General features: G+C 36.3%; 3 protein-coding genes across 4 annotated transcripts; all 3 read right to left on the bottom strand.

Annotated features, from left to right (window-relative positions):
• Positions 1-3,368: 3,368 nt before the first annotated feature.
• Positions 3,369-6,301, bottom strand: LOC121748805 (GRF1-interacting factor 3-like). 2 transcript variants are annotated; one of them, XM_042143333.1, is made up of 5 exons: positions 6,134-6,300; positions 5,956-6,049; positions 4,581-4,657; positions 4,087-4,171; positions 3,369-4,005 (listed from the first exon to the last, which is right to left on the bottom strand). In XM_042143333.1, the coding sequence occupies exons 2-5, from the start codon at positions 6,031-6,033 to the stop codon at positions 3,640-3,642; spliced, it is 606 nt and encodes a 201-aa protein (XP_041999267.1). In that variant the 5' UTR covers positions 6,034-6,049; positions 6,134-6,300; the 3' UTR covers positions 3,369-3,639. The 2 variants fall into 2 exon arrangements, with proteins under 2 accessions (XP_041999267.1, XP_041999266.1); XM_042143332.1 differs by having other exon boundaries at positions 5,956-6,301.
• A 1,380-nt stretch (positions 6,302-7,681) lies between these two features.
• Positions 7,682-9,638, bottom strand: LOC121747021 (NAC domain-containing protein 43-like). Its single transcript, XM_042141001.1, has 3 exons — positions 9,389-9,638; positions 8,791-9,062; positions 7,682-8,529 (listed from the first exon to the last, which is right to left on the bottom strand). Exons 1-3 carry the CDS (start codon positions 9,558-9,560, stop codon positions 7,888-7,890), a joined length of 1,086 nt encoding a protein of 361 aa, XP_041996935.1. The 5' UTR covers positions 9,561-9,638; the 3' UTR covers positions 7,682-7,887.
• A 7,968-nt stretch (positions 9,639-17,606) lies between these two features.
• On the bottom strand, positions 17,607-18,134 carry LOC121748062. The gene has a single exon (XM_042142272.1). The coding sequence runs from the start codon at positions 18,132-18,134 to the stop codon at positions 17,607-17,609; it is 528 nt and encodes a 175-aa protein (XP_041998206.1).
• Positions 18,135-23,516: the final 5,382 nt, after the last annotated feature.

The raw sequence follows: 23,516 nt of genomic DNA, 5'->3' as shown, positions 1-23,516 counted from the left end.
ATTAATTAAATACAATTAACAACATAATTAATCTTTCCTAAAACTAAATTAATTAAATACCAAATATAATTTAAATTTTATAAAGAACCTTAAAATTTAATAAAGGAATTGTGATTGTTCGACGTTTATATATATATACATAAAAATGTGATTAGATAATTAATAAAAAATCATTTTTTGAGGAAAATTTTAAAAAATAAAAATATTGATTTGCGGTCCAATTGGCTCCCCGCAACACAACAACATCTAGGTTCGGACCGCAAATCATCCCCGGATTCACATAGGGATCCGAGGCCCGGCCCCAGAGCCCTACTTTTGTGATCCGGTCCAAAAAAAACCTACACAATGCTCTTATAATTAAGGACTTTTATAACAAATTATATTCCACAATTCCATATCTCTCTCTCCCTTGAAACTAGGCGTAAGTTTTGGGGGATAAAACAATGAGAGGCCAGAAAGTGAGATACAGACACTCTTATACATATAAATCTCGTCTTCACTTTCTAGTGCATGGTTTGTTCAAATAAAGTCGATCAAAAAATAAAAGAGGAGCTAATTTTTTTGAGGGAAATGTTGTCTGGCTCGAGGACTTTTTCGATCCATTTTTCTTCTTCTTCATTCTTGAAGAATTGTTTTGTAGATCTAATGCTAGAGTCTTCGGACCAGGCTTCATTCCCCCCAATTTCTGCTCCGTTATCCGATTTTTCAATTGTGTTGATCCAAAGGTAAAGTCTTCTATAAATTATTTTTTTGCTTTTTTCAGTTTTAAATTGGTAGATAGGGGAAGATTGGTTTTGATATTTTAGGAGTAGGTTTGCAGATGTGTGTAATGATCAATGGGATCTTGACTTTTTTTTTCAGTTTTGACTCTGGATAGAATCTAGGGAAAGGTTTGTAATGATTAGTTACATTCATACTTTTAGTTTGTGTTTTTTTTTCTTACATGTCATGATTGTGTTTTTGTGTCAGATGATTTGCATTTTCTTGGGTTGTTTAACGTTTGGAGCATGAATTTGATGATGCCTTTTAGTATCAGATCTGGGAAATTTTTTATTCTAAGATTCTAGATCTATATTTTTTTTCTTTTTAGAAAAAGAATAATTTATAATTTTTTAAATCAATGTCTTCCCCTGGATCTAGGGTTCATCAAGATTTTTTTCTAGAATTGCATCAATTTGCGTTCTTGATTTATCTAGATTTGGTGTTATTGTGTTTGATTTTCCGTCTTTACTAATTATATTTTCCTACATTTGAATTATTTGTGTAAGTATATGTAAGTACAAATGTATATTGTTTCTAGTACTTTGTAATCCATTAAATTGTCCTAATTTCATAATTTTCAAATTTAAGTTAATTATTTCAAGTTTTTTCAGAATACCTAACTTTTGTTGCAAACACTATATACATTGCAATCTACTTTGTTTATTCCAAAAGAGTGCATACATATATCATATATGCCTACAAATTACAATGTAGATGAAGTGATTGATTGAAAATGCTTGTGTGATTGGGAAGTTTTCTCTCCTCAAGAATCATGCATTTGCCAATAAATATTGCTACATTTTACAAGACACATTTCGATAATATTGTGTTAGTGTTTTTTATATTGTACTTGTTCGTATGAACTTGTAAGCAAAGTACAAAAAAAAATATGAACACATATTTCTGAAACCCTAAGTTGAATGATGGGTGTGCATCAGAGTTCAGATTCCGATTGAACCGGTTTTTGGTTCGATTTTTTTTGGTACGTATGGCTAGCAGTAAGATTCATAACACTACCAACCGAATGACATGATTTGACCCGACCCACCAAATTAAAATGTCCATTTTCATAACAGGATTTAGGTTAGATTTAATAAAATTAGGTAATAGTCTCATTCATTGCAACACATATAATATGCAACTAATTTATATCTAATCTCGATATGGGACAACTCACATATAAAATGTCAAAAACTTCACCTTCCTAGACTATGTTTAGTATAAATTCCACTTATCTTTAGCTAGATTCTTTCCAACAATAGATGAAAAAATAAAATAAAAGCACTGGACAAACTATTCTTGTAACAACATTGTAGTTCTAACTTATTAGTTCGAGAGAAAACGTTTACCAATTAAGATGTGTTTCATCGTTTGATTACGATATTTTGCTTAAACAAGTTGGACGGCAGCAGGGGCAGCAGCTTTGGTTGTTGACTTTATATGTGAGAAAAGCAATCCTTGTAAATTGTACCTACTTTTGAAACTCACATGCACTTGTCTCACATCTTGTCCACCTCATATTCTTTCGAGGAAGAACAACCTCAAACTCCATAACCACATATGTTTAATTAAATGATGAAATATTTTCAAATGTATACACATTATGTCACTTAATACATACTCCATTTTAATCCACACTCTTGGGAGCTTTCACACTGTGCATGCCGTCAAACCGAAATCTGTGAAAGAGATAGAAAGAAAGAGTAATTGAATTACTGTTAATGGAGTATGGAACCATCTCATCAGACATAAGAGAAAGAAACTTGTCAAAAACGAGGTGAACTAAATAATTTTGTGGGAGAAATCAAAATAAAAACGAGGTGAACTAATTAATTTTGTGGGAGAAATTAAAATGAAAAAGTAAAGACTTTGTTTGGGATCGGGAATTATAATTCTCAGTGATCAATATTTATTATGCAAATAATTGGATATCTTACTTTTTAAACCAAACTATTAAAAGGAAAATTGAAGGGCAAATTGCCTATAAATTTGAATTATGGTCAAATTATATGATCTGTCCCACAACTTTATAAATCAGTCGTAAAAAGCTTGTTTTCAATGTTTTTCTCCGTTTTCTCATGGCAATAAATTATGATTCCTACTTGTAATATATTGTTGATTTTGGCACACACGTAGTTCAATTTGATGAACTGGTGTGTTGGAAAAAATGATAAAGTTCACATGTAGTCTCATCCTCACAAAATATTTTCAATGCCATTTGAAAAAAATGTTACTATTCCCTCCGTCCCATAAAGATTGTCTCACTTTGACTGGACATGAGTTTTAAGAAATGTAATGAAAAGTGAGTTGAAAAAATTAATGAAATGTGAGTCCTACTTTTATATATTAGTTTTATAATAAAATGTTTGTAGGAATGAGTTAGTGAAATATGAGATCCACTACCAAAAATGGAAAAAGTGGAATGAGACAAACTTTGTGGGACGGAAATAGAAAAATGAGACAATCTTTATGAGACAGAGGGCGTATAATTTATTATTTTTTATAGCCAATTTTTAAAGTTATGGGACAAACCAAAATTTGACTAAAATTCACTATTTTTTTTCTAACTTATCTAAAATTGAAATATTAAATATTTTACAAGGGAATGAGAGAAATGAAACAAATCATTAATATACATTGTCAAAATTTTAAAATGAGACACTTATTGGAGTACAAAATTCACAATTGAACCTAAAAAGTTAAAACAAGTTTTGGGATAAAACAAAGGCATTACAGCTACAACACAAGCTTTTCTCCCCAGCTTACAATGGACAATCATTCATTCATTCTTCCCTCTGCTATTACGACAAACCCGAAAGAAACACTACATCTAGTCGAACAAAAGTTGCTAGTTCTACAACACCAAGCCGATGTCCTTCACTTGGCTTCCTCTGCATCTCCAATGCCACGAATTGCAGGAGAGTTTCCCGGGCCATCAAGACCGGCTGCAGCCCGACTATCAGGTTTATCTTGCATACTTACCCCGCGGGTGTCCTTAGTGGGAACGCTGCTGCTGGCCCCTCCAAGACTGGGGTCCATATGCTGGGGGATCATGCCATTGTTGGGACCGACAGACCTCATGCCCAGTTGGTTATTCAGATGTTGCTGAGGATCTTGTAATAAGTGTGGGCTGTTAAAGGGTGGTGGTCGGGGCTGGAACATGCCTTGCTGCTGAGGCATGGCTGCAGCCTGAGGATGCTGCATGTAGAACCCACCTTGTTGCATTGCGGGATGAGGAGTCATCTGCATTATTCGATGCATGGATAAGCAAATCATGTCGAATATCATCAGTTAAACATCCTCCTACATGACTTGAAAACATACCTGGCTAGGCATTGTGGGTGTTTGAGGTTGGGCATCGGCTATAGCAGCCAAATACATCAGGTTCTTTTGAAGCTGAGCCTGGTACCTGAACGATTCAGAATCAAAAGGATACCCGAAACAACAATACATAGAATTCAATTAGCTGCTCAATTTAACAACGTAATTAGCTGTTGAACAGACATGTTGGGGGGTTATATAAGATGGTGTCCCACATACAAAACTAATGTTATGCGTTGGTATGATAACATTTCGGTTCCCCGTTACCAGAATTCAATTTCGAAAGATTCTGGATCTAGACTTCATAAAGAGTATTGAAAAATGAAACCATCCGATCAGACTAATTATTCTTGTCAACAAAAGAATTCACGAAATCATGCTCGCGCTAGAGATCGTTCCAACAATATCACGAGAGAGTAGGCAAAGTAATTTTTGAAATAGTTTTTGGATTCGATAAAAGTAAGCATAATTTGCAGCATGTAAGCAGCAGAACTTACTGGGCACATTCAGCGAGTTTGCCTAGATTTTGATTATCCAGAATAGCCAATATCAGTTTCTTGTTCTCGTCTAGGTACTGCATCATGAGTTGTTGATAATCAGAACGTGAATTATATGATGATCGGAATTATGCTATAATGATGTGTAATAACACATAAGTGAGAAACTGAAGATGCATGCCATGGATCACTTCTAAGCAAAAGAATCACGACGCGCACAGCCAAATTTAGAAAACTCAAACCACACCTTTTTTCAATTTCTATATCGATCTGGTGCATGATGTGCATCTAATGCATCAAAAAAAGCACAACTACATGCTGAAAAGTATTTTATGAGAATTGCCTCATCCCATGAATTGCTTAAGAGAGATATGCATATAAGATCAGTTCCACTGGTTGCTGAACTCATTCTGATGATAATTTATCCAACACTTGAAAAAATCAAGTATGAAGCAAAATGGTTAAAATGTGCATCTATTAACTTCAGATTGGTAGCAAGGAAACACCCAAAGCAAGCTGTATGGCTAGATTCAACCCCGGAAGCGATGTTGGTGATTAAGTCCTATATGGTATTGACATGGTAGATCATATTGTCTTTCATAAAATTCATAAACTAGATCACGTTTTCAAGGGAAAAGATTCAGTCAATGTTTATTATTCTATTATACACAAAACTTAAGCTTGAGGAGTCAATTAAACAAATTTGAAATGGAATAGTACTTGTGTTCCGGAATTAGCCCATGGGTTAAAACAACTAGCCAGTGCCATTTAAAAACATTAGCCCATCCCATGAATGAAACTTTCAATCGGACATGTCACGAAAGTCCTGTTGGTAATATACTGTTTAAAAGTCTCCTAAACCAACGGAGGCAACAAAATTTATAACAGGACTGCATCCTTAATGGAACAAACCTCAACTTCCAAACGACATAGACTCTTGTCACCACCGCTAAACTTCACACAACTCTACGCAACTTCATAAATCAGAAAAAGTTAACTTCTTAAGCCTCCAACCATGCCAGGTGGTACACGACCCGGAATCACTATTCTTTTCCATGACCAACCGAAGCATAACTAGTGCTGAAGTGCTTAATCAAATAGTAAACCTTAACTCCTTCCTCTGGTTAAATTCTTTAATTATCAAATCATCAAAGTCAAGATATTATAAATGGAGGTTAAATTGATCCTTAAGTTCATTGGTTAGGACTATGTAAACATCACAACAAAACATCCAATAAGCTCTAAAAGACTAAATCACACAAAGAATTTAATCAATTTTAAAACAATACAATCTTTTCCAGATGAAAGATAAAAACATCATCATCGAATTCATAAATTTGCCCTAAAATTTGGGGGAAATGGATAGAGACATGACCTTCTGAATCTGCTCCGTGGTGATGTTTGTAGGTGGAAACGACGGCATGACGGGAAACATTGGCGCCGGTTGCTGCATCTCTACTGTCTATCTCCTGCTTAATTACAAATTACGAAATTTACAATCTACAATCTCTACCTTAACCCAAGCAATCAATCGAGATTGAGTTCTATTTTACTTTTTCCGAAACGGAAAGCATAAAACCCTAACCCCGCGTGATCAAATTGCTCTTGCTCAGCTGAAAAAGGGAATAATCTGTCGAAATTAGGATGTTAAGAACATCAAATTGGCGGTGGAATGTGGAAGAGAAGGAGAAGTGGAGTTGTACTTTCTTTTTATTAATTTAAATATAAAAGTGGATATTAATATTTGTTGGGGTTGATCGATTTCACTATATGAGATGGTAATAAAAATAGTAATCTCTCGTCAGTCTTATTTCATGTGAGACATTTCTTTTGAACATAAATTACTATGAGTGAAAAAAATAGGAGGGAGAATAAAGTAAAAAGAAATATAGTGTCGTTTTTTTGACAGAAAATGAAATGTCTCACTTATAGTGGGACGACTAAAAAGAAATACGCCACACTTATAATGAGATGGAAGGAGGAGATAATAAGTTTCGGTCTAAATGAACCTCTCTATTTTGAATTCGTTAATTACCTACTCTAAATGTAAATATTCCCTAAGTAGGATTTCAACCTACGACCAATCAGATAAAAGCCGAGCGCTAGCATATGAAAGTTTGAAAATGTCATTAAATTCGACATTTAGAGCATTCTGCGATTACACATTTACAATGGCTTTTGTCTCAATTATTTGGGATTGTGCTCTACTTTCGTTTTTTTATATGTTATCTATTGTCAGTCATAGTCGCTACACCAATAACGACAATGTTCTTCGCTATGCTCAATTTGACGAGATCTGTTTATTAGATCGATTGTTGTTTAAAATGAGGGAAGTGTGGCCACAAATGCCCACTTTCTCCTTCTCCCATCGGTTGTTTGCGATTTCTTTATCACCAAACGTTGCAAATAATTACTTCCATTTCTCTCTCACGATTAGGTCTAGAAGCAGAACTATAGAAAAAGTCAATTCATTATTGGGCCAAAATTTTATCCAAATCTCGTAAAGTGAAGGCCCAAAGAATAAGCAAATACAGCATGAAATGAAAATAAGGTCCAGCAAGAAGAATTTGGGTGATAAATACTATTGCAGGTCATCCAAAATATTTTGCCTTCAAATAAACTGTATATTCTCAATCAGACATCACCAAACATTTTGATTTTCGATTGTTTATTTAGATTTTTTTGAGAGAATTTGAAACCGCAACCGACGTAACGGTTCAATTGTTCAGTTCCGATTCCAGATTTTTGGGACTATAACGGACTGTTAACCATCCCGTAAATGCTGAATTTAATGAAGTTTTCAGCTACCACGAACCGAGTCTGGTCGTGTTTTGATCAACCATTGTACAACTATTTGTGACTACTTTCACAGTCATAAAATGACACCTAACTGATTAACCAAAGATCTCATGTACGATCTCACTGTACCTTATGCAACAATGTCTTATAAATTTAATATAATATTTAAAAGTATCGTAAGATTTGCCCCTCATGTTTGAGTGACACGTACGGATGGATTTTTCTCCCATCACTACTCAGATTGGTAAAAATAAATACGCACTATAATATCAATTATTGAACAATATGATTATGGTAGTTAGTGACCTGAAAATCGTAATTAATTGAAAATGCTACATTTGATTACATTCCTTCCAAAGACTCCAAATTCCTTGAATACTATATATGTACAGTCACGTAAACAGTACGCAATTAATAATTACTTAAGCTAATCGCTCTGACTTATTAGTAACAACACATTATTATTATCATTATTATTGTTACTATAATGTTTTATACAATATATATCCTAGATGGGCTGAACGGCCGACACGTCACACATCGGGTCGTTATCCGTCGGCACAAAGCTCCATAAATCGCCTTCACTTTGGTAATCATGCGCCGCCGCGGCGTAGCGCCTCGACGATCTCTGCTGCTGCTGCAGGTTCAGCAGCGGATCGTCGGAGCTGGTGGACACCTGCCTCGGGGCGTCGCTGATCAGGTGCGACGCCACGAGGCGGTCCAGCGCCGCCCAGTCCTGGATCTCGGGCGGCTGAGGGAGGAACGATGGGAAGTCGGCGACGTCGTCGCCGAACATTTGAAGGTGGAGTGGTTGGTAGTAGCTGAGTCCTGGAAGTTTCAGGAATCTTCGGCTGTTGTTGTTGCTGCTGCTGTTGTTATTATTACTAATATTATTATTATTATTATTATTATTATTATTATTATTATCATCGTCGTTGTTGTCGTTGTTGTCTGTATCCAGATCTCGTATACAGGGAGTGCCCAGCATTTCCTCGAGGCTCGCCTCGTTGCATGAATTCATGGTCATCATCGACGAGCACGACCATGTCGCCGCGCTGTCGGACGCTTTGTGGCCGAGGCTTTTCTTCTTGAACACGCGGCAAACCACCCACCCGTCCTCCGGCCCGCCTTCACCCGCCGCATTGCAAACCTTGAAATGATATTTTGTACCACACATTAGACAATATTTAAATGCAAGAAACACATATATATGAAACATTTGATTTTTCGGCACGTGATTTTATGTAGTGTTGTTTTGTGACTTAATGAAGAGAGAGTAAAGTAAGAGAGAGGAAAAAGTAGAGAGGGTGTTGTTTCTATTATTAGAAACGTTTCATTTTTAATAGAACAACTCAAAAATGAAAATGTTTTATTTCTAATGGGACAGAGTATATAGCAAACAAAGTTTTACCGAGGTCGGAGCAGCGTTGTCGTCGAGCCGGTACTCGTGCATGATCCAGTCGGATTTCTGGCCGTGCGGGGCGCGGCCCTTGTAGAACACCAGAGTCTTCCTCATCCCTATCCTGGCTGAGTTTCCGCCGTAGATGACCTTGTCGCGCCCCGTCGCCTTCCAGAAGCCCGAGCACGTCGCCCGGTTCGTGCGCGTCCCCGTCGGGTACTTCTTGTCTTTGTGGCTAAAGAAGTACCAATCGTTTTGTGGTGTAGTCCCAATTTTGCACTTTTCTACACCATATATTTTAATGAAGATTAATTACATAACGCCAAAAAAATAAAATAATTAATACCATAAAAGTACTGCATTTTGAAACATTGTTCAAAAGAAAATTACTCATATAACATCTGATTTATTTTTCGACGATTCTTCATTTATTTAAAACTTATAGAAAGCGACAAACAACCATTCAAAGATTGATCACTAATATACGATTTTCTGCTCGAGACTTGCATTTCTCTCTATACTATTACCCAACTACGGTCGTTTGAAGAATAACGGACTAGAATCATCTTCACAAGACGAATTAAGAAGACGAAGACAACGAAGAAGGTACCTTGAATATCCCAAGGTTCGAGTTTGTTAAGATCCACATCTTGTATGACATCCAAATCAATCTTCTCCGAACCGACCTTCTTCTTCAAGTAATACTGCAAAAGCTCCTCCTCGGTCGGGTGAAACCGGAAGCCCGGAGGCACTTGCGACTGTCCGTTCACCAAAATACTCATCTTCCTATCTCAACACAATCACCATAAATAAAATAAAAAAGAAAATGAAAACATGGATTTTTTTTGGTTGTGATTTTGTGCATGGAATTATAACTTTATAAGATGAGGCCAAGGTGGGGCCATGAAGGGATGAAGCTACCTAGAGAGAGGGGGTGGGGGCCCACCGCGGTGCCTGCCGCCACCGGCATAACGGCGACCTCGGACCTTAAAAATCCGATGATGGAATGAAATTGGGCAACCACCAAGATGATGATGATGGTGATGATGACAATGATGGTGTATGGTGAGGGTGGGCCTATGGATATACCTATTTCTATATATGTATGTATCATATTCTACCTTTCTTACATATAATTTTATGTATAGGTATTGATATAGTCATATGGATTAAGGGGTTTTTGTGTGTATCATTTTATTACATACATACGGTTGTGATGTACCTCTCACTCTGTACCAATGCATGCATGCACTCATCAACCATATTCACCACTTTCCCTATTCTTGTCCTCTTTCCAAGTTTTGTCATCTTTGGAAATATGTATTTTGATTTGATTATATACATGTTTGCATATTGTCGAAAAAATCATGAATTTTGGACAAATTCTAGTCCGCCTTGCAAATTAAGAATCGGGTGTTAAAACCATGAATTTTAACCTTCTTTTTCCATGACGAAATATTCTGATTTTCGCTTTGTAATATATTGTTGGTTTACGCACACAAGTATCAAATTGATGACGTGGTTAAGTTATTAGTGAAGTGTGTTGAAAATATAATAAACTTCACGGACAATCTCGTGCTCGTAGAATTATTCAGATGCCGCTGCACTCAAATTAGATCTCGTGGGGAAATTGAGAAAATTTTCAAATTCATGGTTTTGTGACCAATTTTTTAATTGCAGGACGAATCAGAATTTGACTAAAATTCTTGGTTTTTCTAGCAATTTTCCTTTGATTTTAAGAAGGAAACTCGTAGATTTTGATCGTAGGTTCAAAATGTGTCATCAACTTTAGGCTAAAATTTTGTCGAACTCAAGAGTATATCAGGAGTTAAATTTGATCTTCTTTGAGACGAAGGATTGGTCCTCCCCATCAAAAGGACATGTACATATATTACACCAATACACGTGACCATGGACCCACCATTTTTCTAGAGTATTGATGTAGTACATGGTACATACATTTGAGAATTTGTAGAATATCATGTTCTTTTCAATTACTATACTCCTATTATCCATATAATATATATTGCGTAGTGAAATATATATACTTATAAGGGAAATAGTATGATTGCCTATTGTTGTTTGTGTATAAAAGTGAAAAGAAGATAGAAACTTTTATGGACACACTTTTCTGATTTTTCACTTTGTTTGACTTTGTTGATGATTACGAAATTAACTGAAGATTTAGAGTGGTGACAATTTTCATTTAATGATGAATCTAAATCTATCCAAGTTGGGTTTGGATTGATCAGTTAGAGCTTATAAATCAAGCCAATTTACGATTCTTGAGTAAAATTTATTAGGAACCTTATTTATGTGCGATGGTCGATTATGACTTGGTTATGATGTCATTTTGAATGGGCATTTTCTAGTACATAGAAAATAGGTATAATAGTTATTTAAATAGGGAAGTTTGGTCAAACTCTTATCAGTGTATAACATTTGAAATTGAAAGTACTCCATTAAAGAATTATGTTTTTATTTTTCTCAATTGTCTCATCTGGATACAAAATAATAGCTATTTTAGTGATGTTAAAAACGTCATTTCACTAGAAAAAAAAAAGAAAGGAACATAAAAGAAAAATACTCATATTAATGAAACGCGTCATTGTAAACATCATCAAAAAGTGACATTTTGTACACGAATCGAAACACTTCATAATTTAATATTTTGATTTCAAACCTCATTAGACTGACCAAAATCTAACCAAACTTCATGATTTAAATAGCTATTAACCCCAAAAAGTACATCTAGTGAGATTATGAACTTATAAAATGAACAACATCAATTTACAATAGTTAAAACCTTGCTACATTTGTCTTAATTAGCCCACTTACCAAGAGATATTGATCATATGCAATCTTCTTATCTTAAAACAATGTCTTTATGTGTGCTTGGAATATTTCTAGTTAAAGTAAGACATATACATTGAGAGAGTGATAAAAAGAAATGGGAGAGAGTATGTATATAAGAATAATAATTATTATTATAATGTGGCTGGATTGTCAATTCCAAATGACTTGATTAATCTCTAAAACCATCATGAGAAGGGCATGCTTATTTAGTTAGGCAACTTAAATTTTAGTGGTCTCCATAATTATGTTTAGCATTGCACCTCAAATTAAATTCTTTCTGCTTAATCATTAATTGTTATCTCTTCTCAATTGACCACACAACCACTCCCTACTTTTAACAACTAACTTTCACTTGTTTAATTTATTTTCCTAAATTTATTATATTCCCCTCGTTTCTGAAATATGTAATCTTGTGATTGTTAAAATATAAAGTCTGGTCTCAATGGGAAATCGGAAAGTAACATTTTAATTAGTTTGATGTAATTAAGGCGTTGACCTCAGATATACATCGACGACCGGTGGTGGTCGACGAGGGGTGGCGATTTTTCGTAAACCCTAGAGCTAGGGTTCGAAATATTTCGAATCAGATATAATTACATATTTATAGATAAATATAAGACTATAGCGGTTCGACTTTCTTTTACTGAAAATTTTGACAAAAGAATATCCATAAATGAACTTAAAACAATGCTTGTCTTATTACATTAATTAAATTACTGTAATAAATCAAGGAGAGAAATAAATAACATAGATAGTTTATTTGACCTAGTCTAAATATCTCTCAGGCATAGTTGAGGCGAGTTGGGCTCGACAAGGTCCTCGTGGCTCGAGCCATTGTTGGTTGTGTCTGTACCATCCGCACCATTTTCATGGAAATATATAGGACTTCCAAAATTAATTATTTATTTATAGGGAAAAAACTAATTTATTTGAAATATAAAAATTCTCAAACAAATGCTAATAAATAATTCTTCTAGGTGAGCACTCAATTGACAGAACCCTCCCTTTAATAAGTAGATCCCATGTTTCAGGTCTGTATTTTCTTCACTTTTTGAATTATTTTATTGTTTTCTTGTCCAACATAATGAATGTGTTGAAATTGTTGGGGAAAAGGGTACTACCTTTGGAAGGATTTGGGACAGTGGAGAAGAGCCTTTATAGATATGATTATTATATATGATCTTTTCGTGTATTTTGGTCGGGTTCGGATTAGACTTTATTGGATTAGATGGTTATCAGGTTGACCCGATAATGACCTAACTTGCACAATTTGTCAGACTTATAAAATATGTGTCAATGTGAACAAACAGATATTTATTTTATGTACATTAGTGCATAAATGGAAGATTGTTTCTATTAAATATTTGGGGATTAATTATGTACATCTATTTCTATTAATAAATTAATATTCGTTTCAAGAAGTAAAGTTTTCATTTACGACGCAAAAGTAACTTTATGAACATGACATATGACAGTGTGAAACAAACTGATTGTATCATATTAAGTATTTACGTACGTGACACCATTATTCGATCTAATAATGCATTTTTGGAATGATTATTAATTCTTTTCATACAAAAGAAATGCTCATTCTTTAGCTTATTCAAAACTTGGGCAAGGCTTGATTTTGTCTCTCGTTTGGGGGTTTATCAAAAAATATCTCATCGTTTAGGTATTTATCATTTAGTGTCTTTCATTTTTTACTATAAAAAAATGTTCTACAAAAAGTTTGTAGCTATCGAAATATCGAACTCACAACCAAAATTAAATATTGATTGAATATTTGATGTATAATTTGATAATCAGCGTGTAATTTAGATAATCACCGTATAATTTCTGCTATCACATCCGTATTCTGATCAACATAATTTTTTTACATGATATTTTATCCTTAGAAATGAAACAATGGCTATTAAATGATAATTACCTATACAATATGGCATTTTTAGATAGATGGTTCAAACAACGAAATAAAATGGACCATTTATCCTTAAAACTTCTCATTCCTGAACGAGTTCAATTAAAAATATATGTATGTATAGGGAATTTTTTTGTTTTGACTAAATCCATACACATTCATTGAAACCAAATAATGCTACTTTATGCAACATTATCAAACACCAACTATATTTGAAATTAGTCATCTAAAATTTGTCATCATTTGGTTGGATACAACAAGTTTTAAGATTAATATAATATCTCCATTATATATACAAATTTCATGATATATTACTATTAATACCTAACAACTACTAATATAAAATAAAAATAAGAGGTCCCACTAAACTAAAAGTGGAATTTAGTATAGATGATGTTTACCCGCCGTGGTCACCTCCCACTTCAGTGGGAAATATGAACGTGATAGGCTGTTTCTCAAATCTACTTACCAACAATTTTTTATAATTTTATTTGAATTTATGTAACAACATTTCAAAATATTCTCTATGTTCCTTACAAAATGGTCTCAGTTTGACATTTTATTTTTTTCACAAAAATTAATTCTATTTTGTTTAAGCATTTATGTTGTACACTGCATGTATAAATTATTCAAGTGTCACATTAGCTTTTTAAACAAAGGCCAAAAACACCCGCAAACACGGATAAGGAATCCCACCACTTACTTTTCTAATTTTGTCTTTTTTTCATAGAACTTCGATTTCGTACATTTATTTGAATAGCAATATTTCTAAAATTAAAGTAAATGGTTAGAATTTTAAAAATTAATGAAAAAAATTATATAATCAATAATTATAAATCCTTTTACCATAGTTAAACTTTATGAAAGAAGTCTTAACAAATCAAATTAAAATAAATCACATTTATTTATTTACTATTTCTATCACACACTATCATTTAATACGTCACCCATATGACATTTAATAATCATTATTAATACTAATAATTATTCTTAAAGTGGACAATTTTTCCATTACAATACAAATCAAAGCAAGATATTTGGTCTTGAACTTTATCCATAGATTCATTAATACTGTAACTTAGTCCAATAAAGGCAATTCATTAGCCTAGCCCAATACATATCCAGCCTTACTTGTACTTGCAGACAAGAATTTGGGCTTTCATTCGACTTGCAGTCAGTCTGTCAGGGATAATCATTGATTAATACACTACCTTTGCCTCAATTTTAAATATAGATTTTTACACAATCACTTTTGTGGTAAAATTATACTCTGATTTAGTGGCCATAAAATCACACGTGGATGTCACTGATGAAGAGTTAAATGATACTAAGTAATTATTTATTTATATATAAATTAGCATCGTTGGCTAAAAACGTACATTAACAATATACTATTACATTCAGGCAATTGGATTTTTTCATCATAGGATAATTGTGAACAATTCAAATTTTATGATTTTTCCATCGGATTTTTAAGTCTACTTGACAAAATTCATGGTTTTCCGCTTGCCCTTTAATTTTATTAGTAGGTGATTTTACCTTTTTTTAACATAAAAAGATTTTTTGACTTGATTGACCTAACAAGTAACAACCATCCCAAATATAGACTTAGTAGACAAATATATTTATAGGCATTAGACTGATTACATAAATGTCTCAATCTTCCATTAATTGAAGTTGATTTTTCACAAATCTAACACCAGAAATGTGACGTAGCTTGTCAGAATCTTACATGACCACAAATAAAAGAAATGTGATTTTTCGGAAGGATTTTATATCAGTCCAATTTTCATTTTGTTGTATTCGTTGAGATTTGGTTGGTGCTTAGAGCACCCGCAACGCGGGCCGTGGGCGTTCCGCGTTTCGTTCCTCCGGAACGAAACCGTAGCGGAACGCGTTGGGGCGCTACGTTTCGTCACGGTTCCGTGCCCATGCCGTCCCGGGTGCCGTCAGCACGAGACGCGGCACGGTCTGTGCCGCCACGCGCTTCGGCGACGTGGCTCTCCCCGCGACGTGCGTGACGCCCACTCGCTGCCCCGCGAGTGGGCGTCGTCACGGTGACGCAATAATTCGATTTTTTTAAAAAAAAAATCAAATTTAAAAAAAATAGTTTTATTTATAAAAATTGTTTTTATAATTAAAAACAATTTTTACAAATAAATGAATACAAGAAATCCGTAATATCCCATATAAATTTGATGGACTTGCGAATTTATGAAACCATTCTTGGTTGTTTCTCTTTTATAGAGACAACCTTGAATGTTTTATGTTCCACTTTCGAGGTGGACAAACTCATTCTTGGTTGTTTCTCTTTTATAGATACAACCTTGAATGTTTTATGTTCCACTTTCGATGTGGGACAAACTCATTCTTGGTTGTTTCTCTTTTATAGAGACATCCTTGAATGTTTTATGTTTCACTTTCGATGTGGGATAAAATCATTCTTGGTGGTTTCTCTTTTATAGAGAAATCCTTGAATGTTTTATGTTTCACTTTCGATGTGGGACAAACTCATTCTTGGTTGTTTCTCTTTTATAGATACAACCTTGAATGCTTTATGTTCCACTTTCGATGTGGGATAAAATCATTCTTGGTGGTTTCTCTTTTATAGATACAACCTTGAATGTTTTTATGTTCCACTTTCGATGTGTGATAAAATCATTTTTGGTTGTTTCTCTTTTATAGAGACAACCTTGAATGTTTTATGTTCCACTTTCGATGTGGGATAAAATCATCCTTGGTTGTTTCTCTTTTATAGAGACATCCTTGAATGATTTTATCCCACATCGAAAGTGAAACATAAAACATTTAAGAATGTCTCTATAAAATTGTATTTTAAATTATGTCTTTTTTTATTTTTTTGAATTTTAAGTTGTATTTATATTTTATGTTGTAATGTTATTTTAATTTTAATGAAGTGTGTTTGTTTTAATTGAATTGGATTGGAAATAAAAATAAAAATGAAATTGAATGAATAGTAATTTAAGGAACGGTTAAGGAACGGATAAGAAACGGAGGGTTGCAGGTTCCGTTCCTTAGTTAAGGAATGGAGTAAAAAAGTACAGTGGGGCCCTCAAATAGTGGTTTAAGGAACGAGATAGGAACGGTATAGGAACAGCGTTGTGGATGGCCTTATAATTCCAAGGTCATATTCACAATATATTGCACAACAATAAAAAAAATTATTCAGTAACGTGGTGACTAAACTTTAGACTTTAGAGACTTGTATTAGTGTGATTAAAAAGAAGCATGATTCAGGTGTAGCTGGGGATCGATCGATTCAATCGCTGATTCACGAGGTCGGTAAACTCCATTAAATTTAATAATTTGTCCCAATTCTTCGAGTTATGACTTACTTTGATTCTTTGTCTAGTATTTATTCTCAGTGATACGAACATCGTGCATGGATCAGGTATCGAGCGACCCAGTCACGACACCCAACTTGAGCATCGAGACTCTCGCCTACAACACAAGATCACCAAAACACAATATAACTAGTATATTACCAAAAGATATCTAGATTAGGCAGTTAGTATTTATTTATTTCCTTGTATAGATAAGTCATTTAATTAATGTAATGAGTCTGAAAATTATTATAAATTTTCATTTTTAATTTTCTTTTGTTGTTTCCTTTCTGAATAACAAAAGAGGGGCGAATGGCATAGGATCAAAAGATTAGTCCATAAATACGTGGAATTATGTATAATTACAAAATAAAAAGATAAATCTATAGCAAAATCTATTTTCCTTATTTCTCTTCTTCCTTTACTTATAATTTTTGAAAACCCCATGGTACTCAAATATCATCGCTGCCAATCTTTGATATATCAGACAATAGTGACCTTCTTCATTATATCTAATTTCACGTGTTCCATTTCTCTAATCCGAACAATACTAGTTGGAATGAAAGACAATATTTAAATCGCTAAAACAAACTTTAATTTTGTTGCACTTGATCAATTTAATAATAATCACTATTCATGCTATAATTAAAACAAAAATCATCATACAATATTGTGATGGACAAATTAGAACTATTCAACTTGTGAGTTTACTATCTACACATAAGTCTAAAATCATCACCAATACTCCGCGGCGCTCGTCCTACTCCGCCGCTCGGAGCTGGCGGCGGAGGAGGACGGGACCCCGGCTTGGCCGCCGTCCGGACGCTCTCGATGAGCGCTTCCGTCCGCGCCTCCTGCGACAGTATCTCCGACAGCCGGTCCGTGTCGATGACCAGCCTCACTTTCCACACCCCCGCGCTCGGAAGCGCCTCCGCCTCCTCCGGCAGCCGCCGCAGCTTGTCCACCGACATCCGGTACGGCGGCGCACGGCCGGCGGCGGTGCCATTGGCTTGGTGCGCGGGGAGGAGGTAGTAGTGGTGGCCAGCGCGGAGGCTCTCGCTGTGGAGGAGCGGAGGAGAGGTGCGGCCGGGGCTGCCGAAGATGGCGTGGCCCGGGAATTCGTTGGTGACGCACTCGGCGGTGATCGGAGCATAGAGCTCCAACACGCTGCCGTCGGGCGTCACCACTTTGGCCATGTCTTCCACCGCTCCCAACGCTTTGAATATGCAATTTCCCATCGATGGATTTATGCGTGTGTGTGTTTGGGTGTGTTAATTAGTGGTAAATAAATGAATGTGCAAGTGCTATATATAAATGAAGGTGCAAGTGGACTTTAGAGCATCTCCAAAACAAACTAATCCATTTCAGAGGGAAAGGTATATAAAAAAGTAAATTATTTTTTAAAATAAAATAATAATATAAAATGAATTGTAAAATATAAAGGTATAATACCTTCTCTCTTGGGGAATGGTTTTTCATTAAAAAAAAGACAAATATGGTAGTTATAAGAGTTTACTTCTCCATTTACCATCTCCCTTTAGAGATGCTCTTAGCAACTACTCAACGGGGACAAAATTCAGTCGCATGTGTGAATGTATTGCTAAACGGCGTCATTTTATTATATGAATAGAAGATATTGTTTAACTCACACAACGATGTCAACATAAGATTCTGATCTATCATAGTATTAGATACAATTCCATCAAAAAAAATCTGTCATGGGATAATTGCGAACAAATCTAACTTTCATGGTTATTCTTACTTATTTTTAATCTTACTAAGCAAAATATGAAGTTTGGCTTTGCTCGCAACTATCCCACGGACGGTGACAAAATCTGGTTGCTACGTAAAATATGAGTATTGTTTATGTTTTTCAACCAAACAAAGTCGTTTTATGTATGAACAAAAGACATTGTTCACCTCATTAACAGCGACATCCACATATATTTTCTGATAGCAGTATCAGATACATATTTCACCGAAAATCGTCATGGGATAATTCTAAGCAAACCCGAATTCGATAAAAATTCATGACTTTTCTGGTTATTTGCTCTAAGAGCATCTCCAGTGGCGGACGTCCGGTCGGACATCCGGTCGGACGTCGCGACGGGCGACCCGGACGTCCGCCATTGTGGTGTTTGGGGTCGGATACGGACGTCCCGTGAGGACGTCGGGTGTCCTCGGACGTCCCTGCGACGGGCGGGCGGACGTCAGCCACTGTGGCAAGGGTCGGACGTCCGAAATTTTTTTATTTTTTTTAAACCCTATATATACGGCTCGTTGAACTTCATTTCATTTGCACCACTTGTTGTTAACAAGTTTCTCTCTTCTTTTACTACAAATTTCATTTCTACTTTTAATGGAGAACGATAGGAACTCCCCGGCCACGAGCGAGTCGCAGACTCCGGCGTTTCCCATCGACCTGGAGGGAAACGCCAGCGAAAATGCGACAACAGTACCGGGAATGGGACAGATGGGTGGGATGGGTGGGATGATGTCCCCTTATATGCACAATTGGATGGGACAGATGGGCGGTATGGGTGGTATGATGCCCAGGGCAGCCGGGATGGGGGGCATGACCCCAAATATGATGATGCCGGGGATGGGGATGGGGGGACCCCAAATATGATGGGACAGATGGGTGGGATGATGCCGGGGATGATGCCGGGGATGATGCATGTGGGAGGGGGTGGCAGGGGCCCTGAACCACTAGCGGACGATGTCTATCGGCCGGTTGTGGATATGCAGTCTACTGATACCCCTTCCACTTATGTTCCGGATACTCAGTTCACCGGCATAGACACTTTCTCTTTTGAGGAGTTGGGGATATCTCCAGTCAGGCAGACGCCCGATGATATGAGCGGGGGCAGGGGGAAGGGACGTGGCAAGGGCAAGGGGAAAGCCCCAGGGTCTTCCTCACGAACGGTGGCAGAGGAGGAGGATGAGGAGACGGGAAAGAGGACGATCTGGAGCCAGTGGGAAAACGTCGCGCTTGCGAAGGCTTGGATTGCAATTGTCGAGGATCCCTATGTCGGTGCCAACCAGCATATTGACAGACTATGGCATCGGATCGCTGAAGCCTACCACACACACAAACCGGCTAGTGCGAAGCGTCGCCTTCCCGAACAGTGCCGGAAACAGTGGGAACGGTTGAGGCCTAAGCTTAGTCGATTTGCTGGCCTCTACCAAAACAACCTCCGCCAGGCAAGCAGCGGTATGTCCGAGGAGGATGTCCGGAACCGTGCCTTTTCTCAGTACCCTGACAGAGCCTTGAAATTCAAACAATTCGACCAGTGGGAGGCCTTTCTAGTGGTGAAGGATTCCCCAAAGTTTTGTGGGGGAGTCGAATCGGGCTGGGCGAAGCGGACGAAGATCAACGCTTCCGGTGAATACAGCAGCAGTGCTGGTTCGCACGAGCTCCCGGAAGCCGATGAAGTGTCCCCGCTACCGCAATCAGACTCTCGCCGTCGTCGTCGCCCGGTTGGGCAAAAGGCTGCGCAACGGAGGGCTAGGGGAACCAGCAGCGGTAGCGGGTCGTTCGAGGTTGAATCGGAGGCCCCTGCTCCCCAAGAAGATATCGACCGCCTCGCCCGCGCGCAGTTAACGACAAGCTTGGTCCGGACCATGCATAGGTGGCATAGCACGACCGATCCGCTGTACAAGAGGATGCTGAAGGATGTCATCGATGGATGTCGGCGCGATTTGGGGATGCCCCCCATTGGAGATGATGGCGCCGAGCTTAGCGGAGGGGACGACGGGGGCGGCACGGGCGACGGTGACGGCACGGGTGACGGGGGCGGCACGGGCGACGAAGACAGCGCGGAGTGAGCCGGGCCCATTGGATTATGTATTTTTCTTTTTTTGAATGACTATGTATTTTGCTTTTTTTTCTAACTATGTTTTTTTTTATGTTTTATGAATATGTATTTTTGCCCGTATTTTGCTTTCCCGTATTCCGTGTCAAAATTATATTTCCGTTTTTACGTAATTAAATTATTGTGATTTTTTTATTGCGGGATGTCCTAGTGGGAAGGGCGGACATAGGAGGGGATGTCCTAGTGACGTGGCAGTGGGATGGGAAGTCCTAGTGACGTGGCAGGAGGTGTTTTTGGGATGTCCTAGTGGATGTCCTAATGGGATGTCCGCCCACTGGAGATGCTCTAAATGAAATGCTACTACATAAGACTAGTGATGGACTAAACACATCACGTTAGGTGGCTAAGAAGACATCTCGTAATTTTCTCGACGTGTGCCCGAGGCCTGCGCCGGGTGAATGTCGGTGGGGTGGTTTGGTGAGGGTGTGTGGGTTGGAATATGTGTGGACTCGGGCACAACCGACACAACACAAGCATTCTTGTGTAGTTGTGTTGCTAGGATACACGATATAAATTCAATTAATTGTAACATAGTATATAGTCATATTTATTAGTTGATGTAATTAAAAAATATATATATGTTTGGCTAATTAATTACATTAAAAAATATAATTATCCATCACCGTCAGATGCTATACTGAGAAATTTTATTTATATTTTCATGGTTCAATTATTTATATGTTGAAATGTTTGGTATAGAAGCGTAGCGTGTGCGTGGATCTTGGGCTTGAAGATGATATCCACGTGGGGTATATTATGTCTCTTATCGTATTTATATATGAAGTGAGTATAGTATTTATTAATTGGTGGGTGCACACAACGTTTTATTTTTTGATATGGTATGAATCCTTCTATTTGATTTGTTGGTATTCATATATGAAGTGAGTATAGTACCCCTCCGTCCTAAGGAAGATGATCCCTTCCTTGGACGACATGAGATTTTATGTAACTTTATTTTGTGTGTTATGTGAAGAGAGTAAAGTAAGAGAGAAAGAATAAAGTAGAGATAAAAATATTTCCATTTATAGTAATGAGTCATTCTGATTAGGACAAACTGAAAAGGAAAGTGTCATCTTTAGTGAGATGGATGGAGTATTTATTAATTGATGGGTGCACACAATGTTTTTTTTTCGGATATGGTATGAAATCCTTCTATCTGTTTTGTTGATATATTGTGGATTCTTTTTTGGAACATTTCAAGATAAGGAGTATTGCATTTCGTCTTTTAACTAAAATTAACTTTTATTATTTCTCATATATTATTATCTTTCCTATTTTCCTTTTTGCTCTTGTATTTTATTATCTACTACTAAATCTCATTTTTCTAATTCTTATTATATACCCACAAAACAACGGAAAGAGAGATAGAAAGGTGAGTCGTCGGGCATGTAGCCTTCAAAAAGAGAGAGGTTGTCTATTTCGCGTTACTCGCAGCCAATATGCTTGCTCACTTTTCTTTTTATTCTCTAGAATTCATGATATTGGTTTCATTTTCATTATAAAAAAATAATTATAAAATATATATATATTAGACCTATAAATAGTGATAAGAATAGATAAATATTGTTATGAATGGCATGTGGTGATATATCTGGTTGGATAGTTTTATGCAAAGCCCAAATACAAAGAAACGATTTTGTTTGGATTTACATCGACTACTTAGTTTTAAAGTTAGGCCCATTTAGAAATAATCAACTTTTACTTGTGCCTCTTATTCTATTAGGCTTTTTAGAAGATAGAAAGAATATGATATCCATATTTTTGTTAAGAATATCCGGTTAGAATTTCATGAACATTTTAAATTTGAATTTATCATGTTTAAATCTTACATAAAATTTGCACGTGAAAACATGAGTTTGTCCCACAAAAACACAATACTAATATTTTTCCACCCTCGCGGCCGACTCCTCAACGAATCCACTGCCGTCTCCACCGGCGTGGCGTCGCCATATCCCCTTCCTCACCCACTGTCGTCGCCACCGGCTCCAAAGTTATCTTCTTGCGCAAAATGACTTGGCTCACCGTGCGAGACAGTCTCATTTTCTAATTGTTACTAACACTACATTTAAATTATAATCATTCATATACTTTAATTAGTTTTATTTAAACGAGTATTGCATCTCGTTAAAGGTATCAAGTTTGAATTTCACAACAGTTTTATAAATTCGATTTTACCACGTATAATTTGCAGACTATTGCACACGAAAACGCAAATTTCTCCCACAAAAATAAATTAATCATATATTACAATTTGCAGACTATTGCACACGAAAATACTTCACCAACTTGTCCCACGAAAACACATTAATTTTATACAATTTGCAGGCTATATTGCAGATGAAAACATATTAATCTTATATGATTTGTAGGCTATTGCACACGACTACACAAATTTCTTCCATGAAAGCACATTAATCTTATATATAACTTGTAGGCTATTGCACACGAAAATGTGAATTTTTTCCACGAAAACACATTAAAATCCCCTAGCACATATTAACATATATACATGCCTTGATCAAGGTAGAGACCATGTGAGTGACTCACAATAAAACGCAATTCAGTTGCTAAAACGTCCTCCCTCTAATCAACAAATCAGAAATTCGATTTATTCATTTGTATGAATAAATCAGAAATTCAAGTCATCACACTCTAACTATTATTGATCCACTATCCACTATGTAAATATGTGTAGTAGTACTACACTATACAATTATATTCTTGATTATACACACATATATTTAA

Source organism: Salvia splendens, chromosome 9 (genome assembly GCF_004379255.2).
Source record: "Salvia splendens isolate huo1 chromosome 9, SspV2, whole genome shotgun sequence".
In the NCBI taxonomy this organism is placed as follows: Eukaryota; Viridiplantae; Streptophyta; class Magnoliopsida; order Lamiales; family Lamiaceae; genus Salvia; species Salvia splendens.
This window is presented reverse-complemented; position numbering and strand designations above follow the sequence as displayed.

What these genes read in the sequence shown, in the direction of transcription:
- LOC121747021 (XM_042141001.1), bottom strand. Translation starts at nt 9,560, where the DNA reads ATGAGTATTTTGGTGAACGGACAGTCGCAAGTGCCTCCGGGCTTCCGG. An exon ending in CGAACCTTGGGATATTCAAG is followed by an intron (nt 9,063 to 9,388) that starts GTACCTTCTTCG and finishes TATATGGTGTAG; the next exon opens with AAAAGTGCAAAATTGGGACT. An exon ending in ACAACGCTGCTCCGACCTCG is followed by an intron (nt 8,530 to 8,790) that starts GTAAAACTTTGT and finishes TATCATTTCAAG; the next exon opens with GTTTGCAATGCGGCGGGTGA.
- LOC121748062 (XM_042142272.1), bottom strand. Translation starts at nt 18,134, where the DNA reads ATGGGAAATTGCATATTCAAAGCGTTGGGAGCGGTGGAAGACATGGCC.
- LOC121748805 (XM_042143332.1), bottom strand. Translation starts at nt 6,033, where the DNA reads ATGCAGCAACCGGCGCCAATGTTTCCCGTCATGCCGTCGTTTCCACCT. An exon ending in CCACGGAGCAGATTCAGAAG is followed by an intron (nt 4,658 to 5,955) that starts GTCATGTCTCTA and finishes CTCATGATGCAG; the next exon opens with TACCTAGACGAGAACAAGAA. An exon ending in AAACTCGCTGAATGTGCCCA is followed by an intron (nt 4,172 to 4,580) that starts GTAAGTTCTGCT and finishes TGAATCGTTCAG; the next exon opens with GTACCAGGCTCAGCTTCAAA.